The sequence below is a fragment of the Nicotiana tomentosiformis genome, chromosome 7, assembly GCF_000390325.3.
Source record: "Nicotiana tomentosiformis chromosome 7, ASM39032v3, whole genome shotgun sequence".
NCBI lineage: Eukaryota > Viridiplantae > Streptophyta > Magnoliopsida > Solanales > Solanaceae > Nicotiana > Nicotiana tomentosiformis.
In genome coordinates, this window is record NC_090818.1 from 88,222,895 (window position 1) to 88,238,723 (window position 15,829).

General features: G+C 38.9%; 1 protein-coding gene across 1 annotated transcript; it reads right to left on the reverse strand.

The window, feature by feature from the left end:
- Positions 1-2,156: 2,156 nt before the first annotated feature.
- Positions 2,157-2,537, reverse strand: LOC138895954 (ATP synthase subunit b, chloroplastic-like). Its single transcript, XM_070180721.1, has one exon. The coding sequence runs from the start codon at positions 2,535-2,537 to the stop codon at positions 2,157-2,159; it is 381 nt and encodes a 126-aa protein (XP_070036822.1).
- Positions 2,538-15,829: the final 13,292 nt, after the last annotated feature.

The following is a 15,829-nucleotide window of genomic DNA, read 5'->3' on the forward strand; positions in this document are numbered from 1 at the left end:
CAGGTACGGCTAAGAGCTAACCTTTGAATCATTTGCATGTACCTCGGAATCAAACAGTTGATATGGAAAACCTGTACATAGCAAATCGCCTGCTCAAACAATCAGGCACCGTGTACAAACAAGTCGCCGACTTCACCAATTGAAGTCCTGTATATAGCAAACTGCCTGCTAAACTAATCGGACCGCCCTGTACAAATGAGCCGTTGGATTCACCATTTGAAGTCATGTATATAACAATCAGTCAGCTCAGTCAATCGGAGCGTGATTAGTTGTAACTGTTTGTCTGAACCTTTACTGATGCCCTTTTAAAATGTTCCAAGTAGTGTTTATTAACCCATGCATGTGCTAGTGGCAAGACCTAAGATAATCAATCTATAATTATTCTACCAGGGTAGAAATATCTACATTTTTTGGGTTGCTGCATACATGAATTATGTATTCTTTACCTTTCCTTTGAATGTATTTCCCAGTGTTAGATATTTAACAATATACCATGATGTTTCTATTTCTCTTATATGTGCTCGAAGTCTGACCTTTAGATTTACTTGATGTGTGTATTGCTCATTTGGTATTAGAAATGTAGTCATAAGGATTGTTTTGTGTGTCCTTATATTATTCTGTTAGGATAAAAGTATACTTTTGTGGTAGGGGATATTATAGCATTTAGTTTACATTGAAAGAGCCTAATTGGCACTTAAACCCATAGGAAAAAATAAGTTGTTAGTGGTTATGGGTATTTGGGAGTGGAGTTTAACTCTAGGTTGGGCTGCTCTCCCCGGCACAAGCATTGCCCTGGGCCTTGATTCCCTTGGTAACTTTGAAGTGCCAGGGGATTCAAATGGGGCATCGATCTTGAGTAGAACTCCCTCCTTTGATCTTAATTCATTGACACTTTAGTGTTTAATGACAATGAAAGGTTTTCAATGTAAATTATTTACATGTATAACCACCAAATTTGTATAATTTTCTCATAAGTATTCGAATATTGATAGTTTATTACATTTTGCTCCAATTATCTGTTTATATGTTTCATACATGGTTGAGTGTATAGAACATGTATCTAATGACTCCCTCTTTCTCTTGGACATTTACATTTGTTTGGTCCTGCTGAGTTTCTACAGAACTCAGGCCCAAGCCCAGTCTTGTTGCATTATTGGGAGCCTGAAGTCAGCTTTTGCCGTCCTTTTACTGCTGGGCCTGCCTTGTTGAGGCCAAATTACCAGAGTCCAGTCCTCTTTCTCTCAACTCCTTTATTATTGTTTACAGCTTCACTAGTTTAGCCTACTGTCTTGTTGCATTTCATTATACCTTTTCCATTGTTTTATCTCACCTGTATATAACACACATATATTAGATCACGTACATTATTTTATACTTCAATGTCATATAAAACTTAGTCAAGCCCTAAAGAACATAGGACTAAAAGAATCAGTTAGTAATTAATCCCCATTTCACTAATTACACTTGTTTATACCATATTATGTTTTCGCTCATCTACTTTTCTTAACAAGATTTTGAAGCCCATAACTTAGCAAAAACATCAGCCCCATTTTCAAAAGGAAATCAGATCCGAATCGCAAGGCTAGAAAATTGACTCTTTCAAAAAACCAAAGTGCTGCTGGCCAGCAAAAATTTCAAAACTATTTCTCAAGTAAAATATTTAAGATTTCAGAATCCAAGGTATATTGTAGGTTCACTTTCTTACAAACATCTCTTAAAGTTACATGAACACCCATTCTCTAAACCAAGTATTTCATAACTTAACCTCTTTTCACATGCTTTATAACTATAAACCATTAACATACATATTTCAAAACTCTTTCAATTTTATCCACCAATATATCTTTAGACTCCTTTATAAATTCGCATCGCTTTAAAGGTCTCGCGCTCGTTTTATTATATTATGCCTTAGTTACACAGTAAGCCATACTCTTTAATATTAATTAAGGCATAGTATAAATAATTGATCCCAACGTAGTCTATGTCCTATGGAGCTATCTCAGGTAGATTTTAAGGGGTTCCTAACACCTTCCCCTTAGAAGAAGAAGAACCCTTACCCATAATCTCACCGGTTAGCAGACTAATAAAGAATGTGACTTAGTAATTAAATAGGTACCCTAGTATACCTTTCAATATTAGGTGGCGACTCTCTTTTATCAACAAAAGAGAAACCACAAGTTGAATCTTGTTTTGACTAGTACAAAATAGGGTGCAACAATGACTGAGTTCAGCTGTGCCCGAAGTTCATCATTTTGCCGAGACCACTTGTCGGCCTTGTTCTTTGCCACCCAGAGCTGGTCCTTGACCGATGCCAGCTCCTCTTTTACAGCCTCTTTTTTTGAAGCCAGCAGGTCCATCCTGACCCTCAATGCCTCAGCCGTAGCCTTGGCCTCATCTATCTCAGCCCGAAGCTGGTCAATCAAGTCTATCTTCTCTTGGACTTGCCGAGTTGCGTTGTTAGTCATCACGAGTAGCTTCTCGTTTTTAGCCTCAAATATCCTTACCTTCTCGACTATATCGGCATGCTCCTGTTTCATGGACGAGGCCTCCTTCTGAGCCTTTTCCAACTCGACCCAAAGAGTTGGGAGATCCTCAATAGCCTCATCTTATTGTTCACTAAGAGTCCTATACATGTCCTTCTTCCGGATCTACTCTTTGAGCTCGAACTCGAGGTGACTGATTTCCAAGAGAGACCGAAGGAAGCTTTCATGATGAAGCACTGAAGCCTGAAGAACAATAAGGTCATTAGAACATGCTAAGCAAAAATTCGAAAAGGATACAATGGATAGACGTCTTACCCGGTTTAGTGCTTGTTGCACCTCATTGAAGAGGCTCGATGTGCCTACTTTGTAATCTTTACCTGGCCCTCCTCAGTCACCAGGCAATGAAGGTAGCTGACCATGCCCACCAGAGGGGACAGCACCCAGGCGTTCGCTGAGATAATAAGAATGACCGTTCTCTTACAGTCGGGATCCATGCTCGGGGCAGGAAACTGCCTCACTAGTTTCGGAGGGCATCATTTGGGCCCGGTGCAGTCTCATTTGATTTCTTTTTGTTAGCTTGAGCCTCTTTAAATATGGAATTAGTGTGGGATGAAGTCTCCACGATGTCGATGACACCAGCTGCCTCATTTGGGGCAAGAGTGGTTTCTCAGGAGGTCATGTCCTCCGACTCTCTCTCTGGTTCCCGAGCTAGAGAGGGATCTACCTCTTGGTCACCTTTTCCGGTTGCCGCCTACTCCCCCTCGTTGATGGTCAACTCTGAAATCAAGGTCGTCATCCTCAGGGTAATCCCTGAGCCGGTAGACGGAATCAGAGTCCGGTACCCTGGACTTGGTGCTCTTTTTGTTGCTTTTCCAGATCTAGACGACCACCCTCTTCTTCATCACCTCTGCATCCGGGGAGCACGAAGACTTCTTCTTCTTCTTCTTCTTCTTCTTCTTCTTCTTCTTCTTCTTCTTCTTCTTCTTCTTTTTCTTCTTCTTCTTCTTCTTCTTCTTCTTCTTATTCTTCTTCTTTTCTCCTCATTTGAGGAAAACCCGGGCTATCCCGAAGCGGAGGGTTTGGCAAGAGAGGATGGGTCCTCATCCTCATCCAACGGCTTGAGCTCGGTGGTCTTGGGCAAACCTGTGAGAAGGAAGAAGAATTAGCAAAATACAAGTCAAGTGTGTGAGTATAATAATTTGGGAGAAAGACTCACCATGGGAACGGGCCTCCCACTTGCACTTCTAAAGATTGCGCCATGCATACTCGAAGTAAGACATCTGTTTGTAAATTCCCTCGATCCACTCCATGAAGCAGGAGACTGCATTAGTAACCTGGGAAACCACTGCACAACGATATACACATCCAATTAGGAAAAGAATAAAGGGGAGTGCCAAATACCTAAGAAGGAGAAGACTTACGGGATGCGTTCCACTTTTTGGGAAACGATAGAAATTCGGAGGGAATGAGGTCTTCGGTTTTCACCCGAATGAACCTCCCCTCCTAACCTCGATCTCGGTCCTCATCGATGCTCGAGAATGGAGCTTTACTTGCTTGGCAAATGAGTTTGATCAAACCCCCCTCGGAAGATTCAGGGACTCTAGAGACGAAGCATATGGATGAAGGTGAACCGAGGTGCTTCGGTGTTGTTTACGATGTGATAAAGGAGGGTTACAATCCTCCAAAAGGACGGGTGAATTTGCCCAAGGCAGACCTTGTACCTTTTGCAGAAGTCAAGGATTATGGGGTCTACCGGGGCGAGCGTGAAGGGGTAAATATAACAACTTAGGTACCCCTCTACGTGAGTGGTGATGTCTTCGTTGGGCTCGGGGATGACCACCGCCTTGACCTCCGAATTACTGTCTACCCGAACTATAGGGAATGTCTCATAATTAATGGAGCATATATACCTCCATGCTTCCTTTCCTAGGTCCTGTTGACTGGAGGCCTTCTCGACCTTGAAGTCGTTCTCAATAGAGCAGCTCCTGAAGATAAAACTCTTCAAAGGAGGCTCCTGGGCCACCTCAAGAATGGCCACCTCGGCATTTGTGGCCGGGTTGGAAGATGACGGGGCGGTTTACTGAGGCACAGATTTGGAAGTTTTTGGCATCGGTTTCTAGAAAATATATGAAGATTTGAAGATTGGATGAAGATATGAAGGTCTGGGTTGAAGATTCAAAGAGAAAGTATGAAGATTTGAGGATGAAGATATGAAGATCTAAGGAGAAATGTATGAAGATTTGAAGAGGTTAAAGGTAAGTGGAGAATTCGAGGGTAAATCAAAGAGCTCTGGAATCAGAAAGTGGAGAAGTGATAAAGGGGTCGGAGGTTTATAGAGGAAGGACAATCAATGCGTGACGTTTCACATTCTAGGACAGTCAACCGGTGGCTGACACATGTCTGAAGTCAGAACGACGTGACTAAAGGGACGTTTTGTTGACCCGTCAACTCAGCTGTAACGTACGAAGGTAGCATTTGGCGTTCATTTATCGCTTCCTGTCGCTTTGATAAGTCTACCCTCCGAAAAATGATGGGACTATATATGTACGGGTAAAATTGGGGGCAATGTCTATCCCGATTCCCCGATGAGGGGCACAAATCCGTGATATTTTAATCGAGGCCAGAGACCCCTCATATCTAGGCCCAGGAAGAATTAACAGTATATCCGACATTGGACATGGTAAAGCGATGCACCCTGGACCGAGTATAACCTCTAAACCTTGGGAGACGCGGTAGACGGTTATGCATGATGGATAGGGGTCCGTAATTCTCGCCCTCAATCGGATATTATGGCGCGAATCTCGTTCACTATCGATTATGGATCAACAATTACCGGAAAAGGAAAAGTTTTACCTTTTTTAGACTTATACTAGGACTGGAATTCTTTTACTATATAAATGGGAAGTTTTTCTTTAGTCTGACACATTGTAGCAGGCAATTTAAAATAATAAGAAAATTTACTTTTGTCTTTTAGCAACTGTTCAAGGAATTACTTGTTTGTTCTTTTTTTTACTCACGACCGAGCTTGCATCGAGGGTTCGATCGAGGACGAATTCAACTGTTCAATCTAAGATCAGGCTTAGCCATCGTATTGCAATTGGTTTGATAGTTTATTTTGTATTTAATTCATCTATCTGTTATTCTTAACTATTCGTATTGAATTAAACCACGTATCCCTTAAACCGTGTACAAATTTTATTGTTACTCATTTTTTGGGTAAACAATATGCACTGACATCATTAAACTATTATCAAAACTTAACAGACGAAATGCATTGCAAGAATTAACAACTAAAAGGTAAACCATCCCACACTAGTAAAAGAGATTTGAACCTCGGGAAAAAATGGGAAAGTTCTAAGAATGTATAAGAAATAGAAAATATTTACTAACTCTTAGTCATAGATCTGATTTACAACATGTGGCCGACAAAATATCATAAGAGTAGTTACTATTTTTAATTTATCTGATTGAATGTAATGATCCGACTAGTCGTTTTGAGTGCTAGTGCTTCATTTTGCGATTCAAGACTTCGAGTAGGTTCATTTGATGTTTTATGACCTAGGTGCATGGTTGCATTTGATTTTTGAAAGGTTCAGGAGTATTTTGGAAGAGTAATTTTCATTCTGGAAGCTTTAAATTAAAGAGTTTACTAAAATTCGACTTTTGAGTAAACGGACTCGGAATCAGATTTTGATGGTTCCGATAGGTTCATATGATGATTTTGGACCTGTACGTACATTCAGATTTTGTTTTGGAGGTTCCTAGAAGAATTTGATGCCATTGTTGAAAGTTGGCAATTTGAGAAACTTAAGAGTTCATAAGTTCGACCAAGAGTTAACTTTGATATTATTGGATTTCGGTTAGTGTTTCGAGAATTTGAATAAGACTATATAGTTGAATCAAACTTATATTCAAAGTTTGGAAATCATCTGAAGTGGCTAAGTGCGATTCAGACACTCTTTTGAAAGAATGAAGATTTAACAACAGAAGAGAAATTATATTCGGTTTGAACCTCGATTCTTTGTAAGTGATGTTCCCATGGGTGCTTTGATACTTTAGATAAGTCTAAATAAGGTATTTGGACTTGTAGGAATGATTGAATGAAGTCTCGGGGTGCTCAGGTGAGTTTCGGCACATTTGGAGCAAGTTTTGAAAGACTTGAAGTGCTGAAATTCTGCATTAAATCCAGATTCAAGAGAAATCTGTTCATAATATATAAGGAATTTGTTTAATATTCCTTGAGGAAAGTTTTAGCTCATTGAATATAGCTTTCAAAAATTCTAACAGTTTGTTATTCTTATAACTATACAAAATGTTATTACTGTTTTAGTGAAGTAGGGGTATTGTTGTTCTTTTCTAAATAGATTTCTGCACTTATATATTTAACATCATTTAGTACTTGGAATTTATTTTAATTATTTTGGGAGTTAGAGAGTTTGGATTGAGGTAATTTTAAGGAGGTCTTTGTCACGTCACGACCTTGGGGAGCACGACTGGCGCTCGACCGAGACATCACACTCAAGAAAACCTACTCGCTGCCTTCTACCCAACCTTACCCATGCACAATTTAAAAATCAGTAACAAGAAATAGACATGAGAAGAGTAAAGTGTACCGCATCCTTTTCCCATTACTTATAGGAGCTTCATTTATAATTTCCAAAATATTACAAGTTCATAGTTACGAGGGGAAAACATATTTGACAACTACAACATTTCTAGTTCATTACCCCAAATCGAACACCACCCACAGCATGTCTATGGAGCCTCTAAGTGTAACAGACGAGTAGTATGAAAGTGCCGGTGACAAGGCCCTGTCTATACCTCAAAACACAATGTATAATATCAAGTGACATAAGGCCCCAGAATAGAGTAGGGCTCACCAAAATATGCTGAGTTAAGGGTGACTGCAAACGAGGGTCAAAACTGCCTGCTGATGAACCACATGCATCTATTAAAGATACAGCACCCCTGGCAAAAGGGACGTTAGTACATATAGAATAGTACTAGTATGTAAAAATAAATACCCTCTCATGGAGTAGAGTACCAACATAAAATGAGGTAAACATGGAATCAATAAAGAACTCAAGTAATACTAAATGCCAAGTTAAAACATAATCAATTTCAATTAAGTATTAACAATTTTGGTTGGGAGATCATTAGCCACCAATCATCTCACCATTCATGAGGCATGTAGTCCGATCAAAGCTCGATCGGCTAAGCCATCTCTCCACGAATAAATATCGATTGACATGTGATACAAATCAAATATAATAATAAGAAGGAGGAACCACCATGGGCGCGACATGGCGTCTGATCGCCACCCGATCGGCTAGGTCATCTCCCCACATATGCCGTGTGATTCGACATCAACTTTGCTAGCAATCACCTCATCCCAAATAAGAGGAATAATCTCAATACAATATACCACGATAATTCATCCCTCAATCAAATCCTACACCGGCACGTAAAGTTTCAAGTTTGAGCCTTTACAACCCACCCTTTCTCGGCTCGCTAATGATATTCCCAAAACTATTTTTGTATACAAAGGAAATAGAAATATAAATATATTCATTTCATAGCCTTTCATACCATGTATAGCTTCATTAGCACTTTTAACCATTTACAACATCTTCATTTCGTTGGCACTCTTGGCCATACATAATGTTCTTCATCCATGGCACGGTGACCGTATTTCATATTTCATACTTTCATTTCTTTACATCCAATGATCATTATCATAAACACCAATATATAGACATTCCGAAAATCATAGCTTTAATTTCATTATTAACGAGTGACTTAAACACATTGAATTTCTTTCAAAGAGTTAAGCATAATGATTGGCAATTGAAACACAAGTTAGAATCATAAGCGATTAATACACCATTTATTCTCGAAATACTTTTCCCAAAGGGGAGCATGATGTCTTTAGCTTTAACTCATGGGTATGAATGAACTCAAACACGTTGGAAACACTTACAACGGAGAGCATGGTGATTTACAGTTGAAACATTTATTCAAATCCTATGCATTAGTTACAACAACCATATTTGGACATTTTTCCACGGAGGGGGACCATAACACGATAGGGAAAATTTGAACATGACTCGAGCACATAAACATTTGAGCATTTCAATCATTGAAGCAATTGGGAACAATAGGAATAAAAGTTTAAACAACCACATTTGGAACTTATGAGGAACTCATGGATTCCCACACTCCTAGCAACCTCAATCTATAGAAACATAACCAAATTTAACCATAATTAGGAAGGGGTTCTTAGATTTATCACTTTCTGATATTTCATCAATCATATAATATGTGAAATCGACTACAAGGTACCATAATAGAAATTCCTCTACCCCCACAATAAATTTTCAAGCAGTCAACCTATATACAATATCCCTACAACACCTATCAACCATTATTGGTCACATACATGCCCAAGCATTTGCTTCAAACCCACCAAAATCACATTTCATAGTCTTTACATATTCCCAAATTCAAGATTGAGGGATTATGGCTTCCGATCACCATCCCACAAGCCCCATAATGATTACATCATACTTAAATACCATTATTAAACTTTTCATAAAAGGTAGGGATGAAGTCTTACCTTGTAAGTAGAATGTCTTGTGAGTTTCCCTATGGAATTCCCAAGGTTTGAGCAAGAATTGGAGAGTTGAATTGTTAGAGCTTCTCTCTATTAATTGATATCCTCACTTTAAAACATCAAGTTATAACTTATAAAATAACCCCCTAAAGCCTTATATCAAAATAGAGTCGGATTAGAAAATTTGCAAAAATAACCCCCATGTGTCAATTATGTGATTCAATTCCGTGGTAGCAGAACAGATCTGTGGCCAACAGAATGGCCGGAAAATGGTATGTCAATTCCACTATAGCAGAATAGATCTGCGGCCAGGGAAATGGCCACAAAATGGTCTTCAAATACTGGCTTGTGTCTGGTCAGATATGCGACTAGCAGAATGGCCAAAAAATGTTCTTCAAATTTTGAGTTGCTTTTGAATCCTTTCGTGGTGATTCCGCGGTTAGCGGAACAAATCCGCTATAACATATTGGACCATAGAATCGTCATTTTCTGCAAATTCTTCTACCAACTCCGCATTGCATTGCACAATCCAAAAATTCGTGTTATGGCACATTAGCTTGCCTTTGCACCATAAAAACTTAAATTCTGGGCAAACTTTTACGGGGCCTTACAGTTTTCATCTACTTTATTGGGGATAAGTAAACCTAACTCAAATTTATGATTATAACAAGAATCAATCACTGATTTTTATAACGATCCGACCGATCATTTTAAGCTTTAGCATTGCCAATCAATGGTTTGAGACTTTGAGTAGCTTCATATGATGAATTATAACTTGCGTGTATGGTTTATTTAGATGTTCAAGAGGTTCGAGGATTGATTTGGGAGAGTGATTCTCAATTTGGAAGTTTTAAGTTGAAAGAGTTGACTAAGGTTTGGCTTATGAGTAAATGAGCTCGGATCGTAGTATTTATGGTTATGATAAATACAATGGTTATTTAGGACTTGTGCATATATTCAGTTCGAATTTCGGATGGTCCAGAAACAATTAGGCTCTTATTGCCGAAAGTTGGCATTTTGAAGGTTTTTGAATTTGCTAAGTTTGACCCGGAGTTGACTTTGGTGATATCAGATCTTGTTTGGTATTCCGAGTTGGGTACAAGTTGGTATTGTTGTATTTGACTTGTGTGTGAAATTTGGTTCCATTCCGAGGTGTTTAAGAATGATTTGGACACTTGATATGCATACTAGTTAAGTTAAAGAATTTGAGTTGACAACGGTCAAATAGTGGACTTAACGAATTCAGATTCATGATTTAAAGGTTTCAACAAGTTTGTATGATGATATTGGACTTGCCCATAAGTTTTGGTTTAGATTCTGATTAGCTTTGGATGGTTTTGGGTTGTGACACGCTTTTATTTGATGTTTTAGCATCGTTTCTTTGGGCATAAAAGGTACCATATTGAGAAAAGGATCACTAAATTGTGTTCATTGAACCAATCCGTATCGTGATTTTGAAACCATAAACACGTTGTCGAATTTCGAGGTCGTATGAGAGAGTTACATCCATTTTAGTGTCGGAAAGGATTGATGGTTTCTGGCGCAAACTTTTATTGTTAGCGACTGCAAGGGGGTCCCACGAACGTAAAGAAGGAATTCTAGGTTGACTGGTCAACAAAAACAATTGCTCTTCTAGGAGAAAGTGTCCCGTGAAGGTGTTGGAAACAAATCACATGGTCAGTGGTTTAAATTGGCAAATCACTCATTGTTTGTATTTTGAGCATATATTGAGTTCCATAGCTCGGTTTGAGGCGATTTTCTTGCAGCGTTCTTCTCGTTTTCTAAAGGGGCAAGAATCTAACTTTTATTTTGCTGTTTACCCATGATTATTTCTATGGTTATCATTTTTATCCGTATTTGAGTTGTAGAAATTTAGGTTTTGAGCCCCAAAGTTATGAAACGGTAAATCCTTGATTTGAGGGTAATTCATGGACGAAATTGGATGATTTTATCAATATAGACTATAAGTTGTGGGTAAACGTATTCTGTAACCAATTTTAGTATCTGGCTACATTGGTCCGGATTTTACTTTTGTTGGCTTTTATGGGTTGTTGAGTATGTTTTGACTAGTTTTCACATTCGTTGGCTAATTTTAAATTGTTCGGCATTGGTTTGAGGTGTTAAAGCAATGTTGGGGCTGGTTATTGAATTTTGGAGCAAGGTAAGTGTCTTGCCTAATCTTATAAATGGGAACTTATCCCCATAGGTATTCTATTTTCTACATGCTATGTGTTATGGGAGCTATATACATACGAGGTGACGAGCGTCGGTGCGTATGCTAGATTATTTATACATCCGGGTAGACTTAGACATATACCATGATTTAACTACACTACTTGAGTTAATATTATTTAATTTAATGCTTTAGTTCATGATTTAGCATGAGACTAGACTTGCCTAGTTTACCGAGCTCTATTATTCTAAACTCTTAGTGTGATACTTGATTCGCTGTGCAATTGTTCCTTCTCTTACAGATTTACTCCCTAGTATACTTTTTTTTGGAAGTGTCATGATTATTTAACTCATAAGTATATTCTCCAGTGGGCTAGTGACCCGTCGAAAGTTTAAATACTCTTATGGGATCGGGATGATCGCCTCAACACTACTCTTATGGATTTGAGACGTTCGCCTAGGAGAATTAAGTAATCTATTCTTATGGGATCGGGCTGATCGCCTCAACACTATTCTTATTGGATCTAGCCATCCGCCTTGGCAGGATTATGTAAAACTACTTTTATGGGATCGGGCCAAATATGTAAAACTACTGTTATGGGATCGGGTCGTTCACCTCGACAGGATTATATAACACCGCTCTTATAGCATCGATTCATTCGCCTCGACAGAATTGCATGGAATATTTTGACAGGGAGTCAGTGTATCGATGAGCATCTTGACTGAGATTTAGCATTTGCACCTGATATTGGCCACATATACTCTATTCGAGATGGTACATAGTATTTGACGGCTTCATATTTATTTCTTTTATTGAAAAGCATGTTGTACATATTTATTTGTTGTGTTGCTACTTTCCATGCCGCATACCTGTCTATTTTCTCATGTATAATTGATTATTGGACAACTAGTAAGTGTTGATGTTGATCCCTGACCACCGCTTCTTTGAAGTTAGACTAAATACTTACTCAATATGCATTGATTTACGCACTCATACTATACATCTGCACACATTGTGTAGGTACGGAGATATGTTTATTTGGTGGTTATACAGGCACGTAGGCACAACTACTGAGGAAACTTTATGGTGAGCTGCTTTCCATGCTACGATCCACAACATACCAGGTTTTGGAAATTTTAGACTGTTGTTCATGGTTGTATTGTTTTCATGATATTCGATCTTATATTCTAATCATATTTTGAATCTTGATGATGATGCTAGTGTTTTACTATGATAATGGAATGATTTTTCTTATTTATGTTTCTATTTATTTTAAAAAGGGTTGTGAACTATTGACCGTTTGTTGATTTATTGTTGGATTGCCTGACTATAACATTGGGTGCCATCACAGCCTATGGTGGGAATTAGATCATGACCAGTTGGTATCAGAACACTATGTTTACATATGTCTCATGAGTCATGACTAGGCCTAGTAAAGTCTTGCATATCGGTATAGAGATGTCTGTATCTATCTTTATACGACCCTATGAACTTTCCCCTTTCTTGATTCCTTATCGTGAGACTTTGTTTCAACTTGAAGCCTATATGTTCAGTTCCATCCTACTTGTTCGTACGTGATGTTGAGCACTTGATAATCAGTTGGGCACCGACGAGTCGTGTGATGATTCATATGTGGTGTGTGATGTTTTTCCCTGAGTTATGAGGGAAGACTACTATCGTCGCTTTGTGGAGGGGTGTTCAATCATTCTGCTCAGTGTTGGCGTTGCCCACGGGTTTCGGGCTATACATAGTGTATTGTGATGCTTCACGCATTGATCTTCGCACGGTATTGGTACAAAATGGTAAGGTGTTTACTTATGTGTCGCGACAGTTGAAGCTTTATGGGGAGGATTATTTGGTTAATGATTTGGTGTTTGGCATTTGTTCCGAGGAGGAGAGGCATTTGGGCTATGGATATTCAGGCTTTGGCCGTTGGATTTGCAAGATTAGGTATTTCTGATCCTAGTAGAGTTCTCACTTGTGTGTTGCGCAATCATCCTTATTTGAGCGCATTAAGGCTCATTAATATGATGGTCTCCATTTTCTTATCCTTAGGGACATGGTGTTGTGAGGCGGTGCTAAGGAGGTGGTCCTAAGTGATGTAGGTGTGCCGCGACTTCAGGCTAAAATTTGTGTTTCAAGTGTTGATGGTGCGAGGGAGATGATCCTTGAGAAGGCCAAAAATTTGTGGTATTCTATTCTTCCGTGTACTATGGAGAAGGATTGTGATTTAAGGCAGCATTATTGGTGGTGGAGGATGAAAAAGGATATTGTGGACATGTCTCACGGTAGTTGAATTATCAGCAGGTCAAGTATGAGCAGCAGAGAATGGGTGGTTTTCTTCGAAAGATGGCTATACCGGAGTAGAAGTGGGAGCATATCGTTATGGATTTTGTGGTCGGATAGCCACAAGCTTTGAGGAAGCTTGGTTCGGTTTAGGTCATTATGGACAAATGACTAAGTCAGTGCATTTCATTTTGGGTGATGACTTCTATACTTATAAAGTTTGAATGTGACGAAAGGAGTTTACTTGGAATGCAGAGGAAATATAAATGCTTGATTATCATTTTGGTGTATAGTATAGTCTCATGTTTTGAACGTGTTGGTGGGACCATAAGTTGTTGTTGGTAGGATGGAACGAATTCTTGAAGTTGATGGACGAGTGAAAAACCAGGCGAATTAATTGATTACATAGTGGTTGTACCCACGACAAAGTCAAAGAATGATGTCGCTATGAGGCTACAATGGTGAGCTACCTCCTGTGAGAAGATTGAAGGCTGTATAATTTCTTATAAGGTCCATATAATGAGTTTCACCTTCTATCCAATGGGATGCATGTACTGCGATGTAGGTCTGGATCGCATAAAGAAGATAGTGTAATTGTCATGAGGTTGAGTGTGCATTTGGGGCTAATAATTTAGGTTTTTTGTGTTAGGATTATTGCAATATGAGCTTATGGGAAATTCAGCTGAGTAATAGTGCGAGATCATGGTAAATGAGGAGGAAAGTCATTGCGGGTTCTTGGGTTATGTGGTTGTGGCTTAGAGCTAACTGGGGGAGCTTACCATCGACCATTGGGTCACATATATCATGTGTTGTTATAGTTTCAGAACTAAGGGACGCTGGTGGATTATTTATGACTTCGAGGATGATTCGAGCAAAGAATTACTGGATGCATGGTATATTTCGCCTTATTGATATATAGAGGTTGTGGGAATGGCTCAGATTTAATATTTCTCTATATATGTGGTGTGCAAGGGAAAGGAGTCACTCAATTGCTTCTTTTGGATTATTCATGTGCTAACAGAGCACTAGTCGTTCAGCTTTTAAGGCTATATGTTCAGGATTATGTCAAAGTGGGTTACTCTCGAGAATGGTTCTAATGGGTTCAAGATCCAAGATATGGTACCTAAGGATTTTCGGATTCATGTGAGGCCAAGGATTGAGATTTTCGTCAGATTGTGAAGGAGACTCGGGGTATTTCTGAATCATCATCGGTTCTACGATAGAATGTTTAAGAGATAAAACAGACAATTTCGGATTTGTAGAAGGTCTCTTTAGAGCGGGAATTTTGATTTGGGGTACTACTGAGTGCATAAGAGGGAATAAAGTAGCTCATTAATCTTAGGATAATGAGGTTTCATATCGGGATCACTTGGGATGAGCGTTGATTGAGGTCCAAAGTGTGTTGGGAAGGAGAAGTGCTATCTTGAAGGAAAGACAAGAGGAATCTGAAGAAGTTGGGTAAGTTTTGCAGTGGCTTGAATTAACGTGGCAATGGATATAATCAGTTCCTTTGGTATGATCGGGATTTATAGGTATTTTTGTGTCAATACATTTTGGGTTTGCAGTCTGCGTAACTTGGTTGATTTGTGGGGATTCAGTTCTGATGGCTTAGTTATGTGCAAAGGGGTTTCGAGGAGTTTTTGACAATTTCGACCACGACTTGAGGTTGATTTCTTCTAAGAGTATGGAAAGTTTGTCGCGTGTCGTGATTTGTTTTCCTGAAATGAGTTAAGTGCAAAGTTTTTTGTCGATGGAGTGTTTATTCTACATGTAATTCAGAATTAATAACGTGATTTTCATATTATAGCATGATGGATGCAGAAAGCTGTGAGGCCGTGGGATTTAATAGACGAGAACACAATTCAGTTTTGGGAGAAAGGTCATGAGTTCTATATAGCGTGAGAGATTTTAGATGTTTAAGAGAATGCTAGAACTATCTTTTATCGCATGTGATGGGTAAGCATTGTAGAAGATGCATTGTGTATTATTTTGCGGATGCTTGACCAGTACTATAGAGATCGAGTGGTTGACAACCACCTCAGGGTGAGCATTGTAGAAGATGCATTGTATATTGATTTGCGAATTCTTGACCAGTACTATAGAGATTGTGTGGTTAATAACCATTGATGTTCAGGCTTTGCTACTTGACGCGAAAGATTTTATGAGAGTGTTTATCTGAGATGATTGTGTATGCATGACGTATCAGTCATTTAAGTGGGAGATCTAGAGGTCAGGTATGTAGATTCCTGTATTCTTGAGGTATAGAGGCTACAA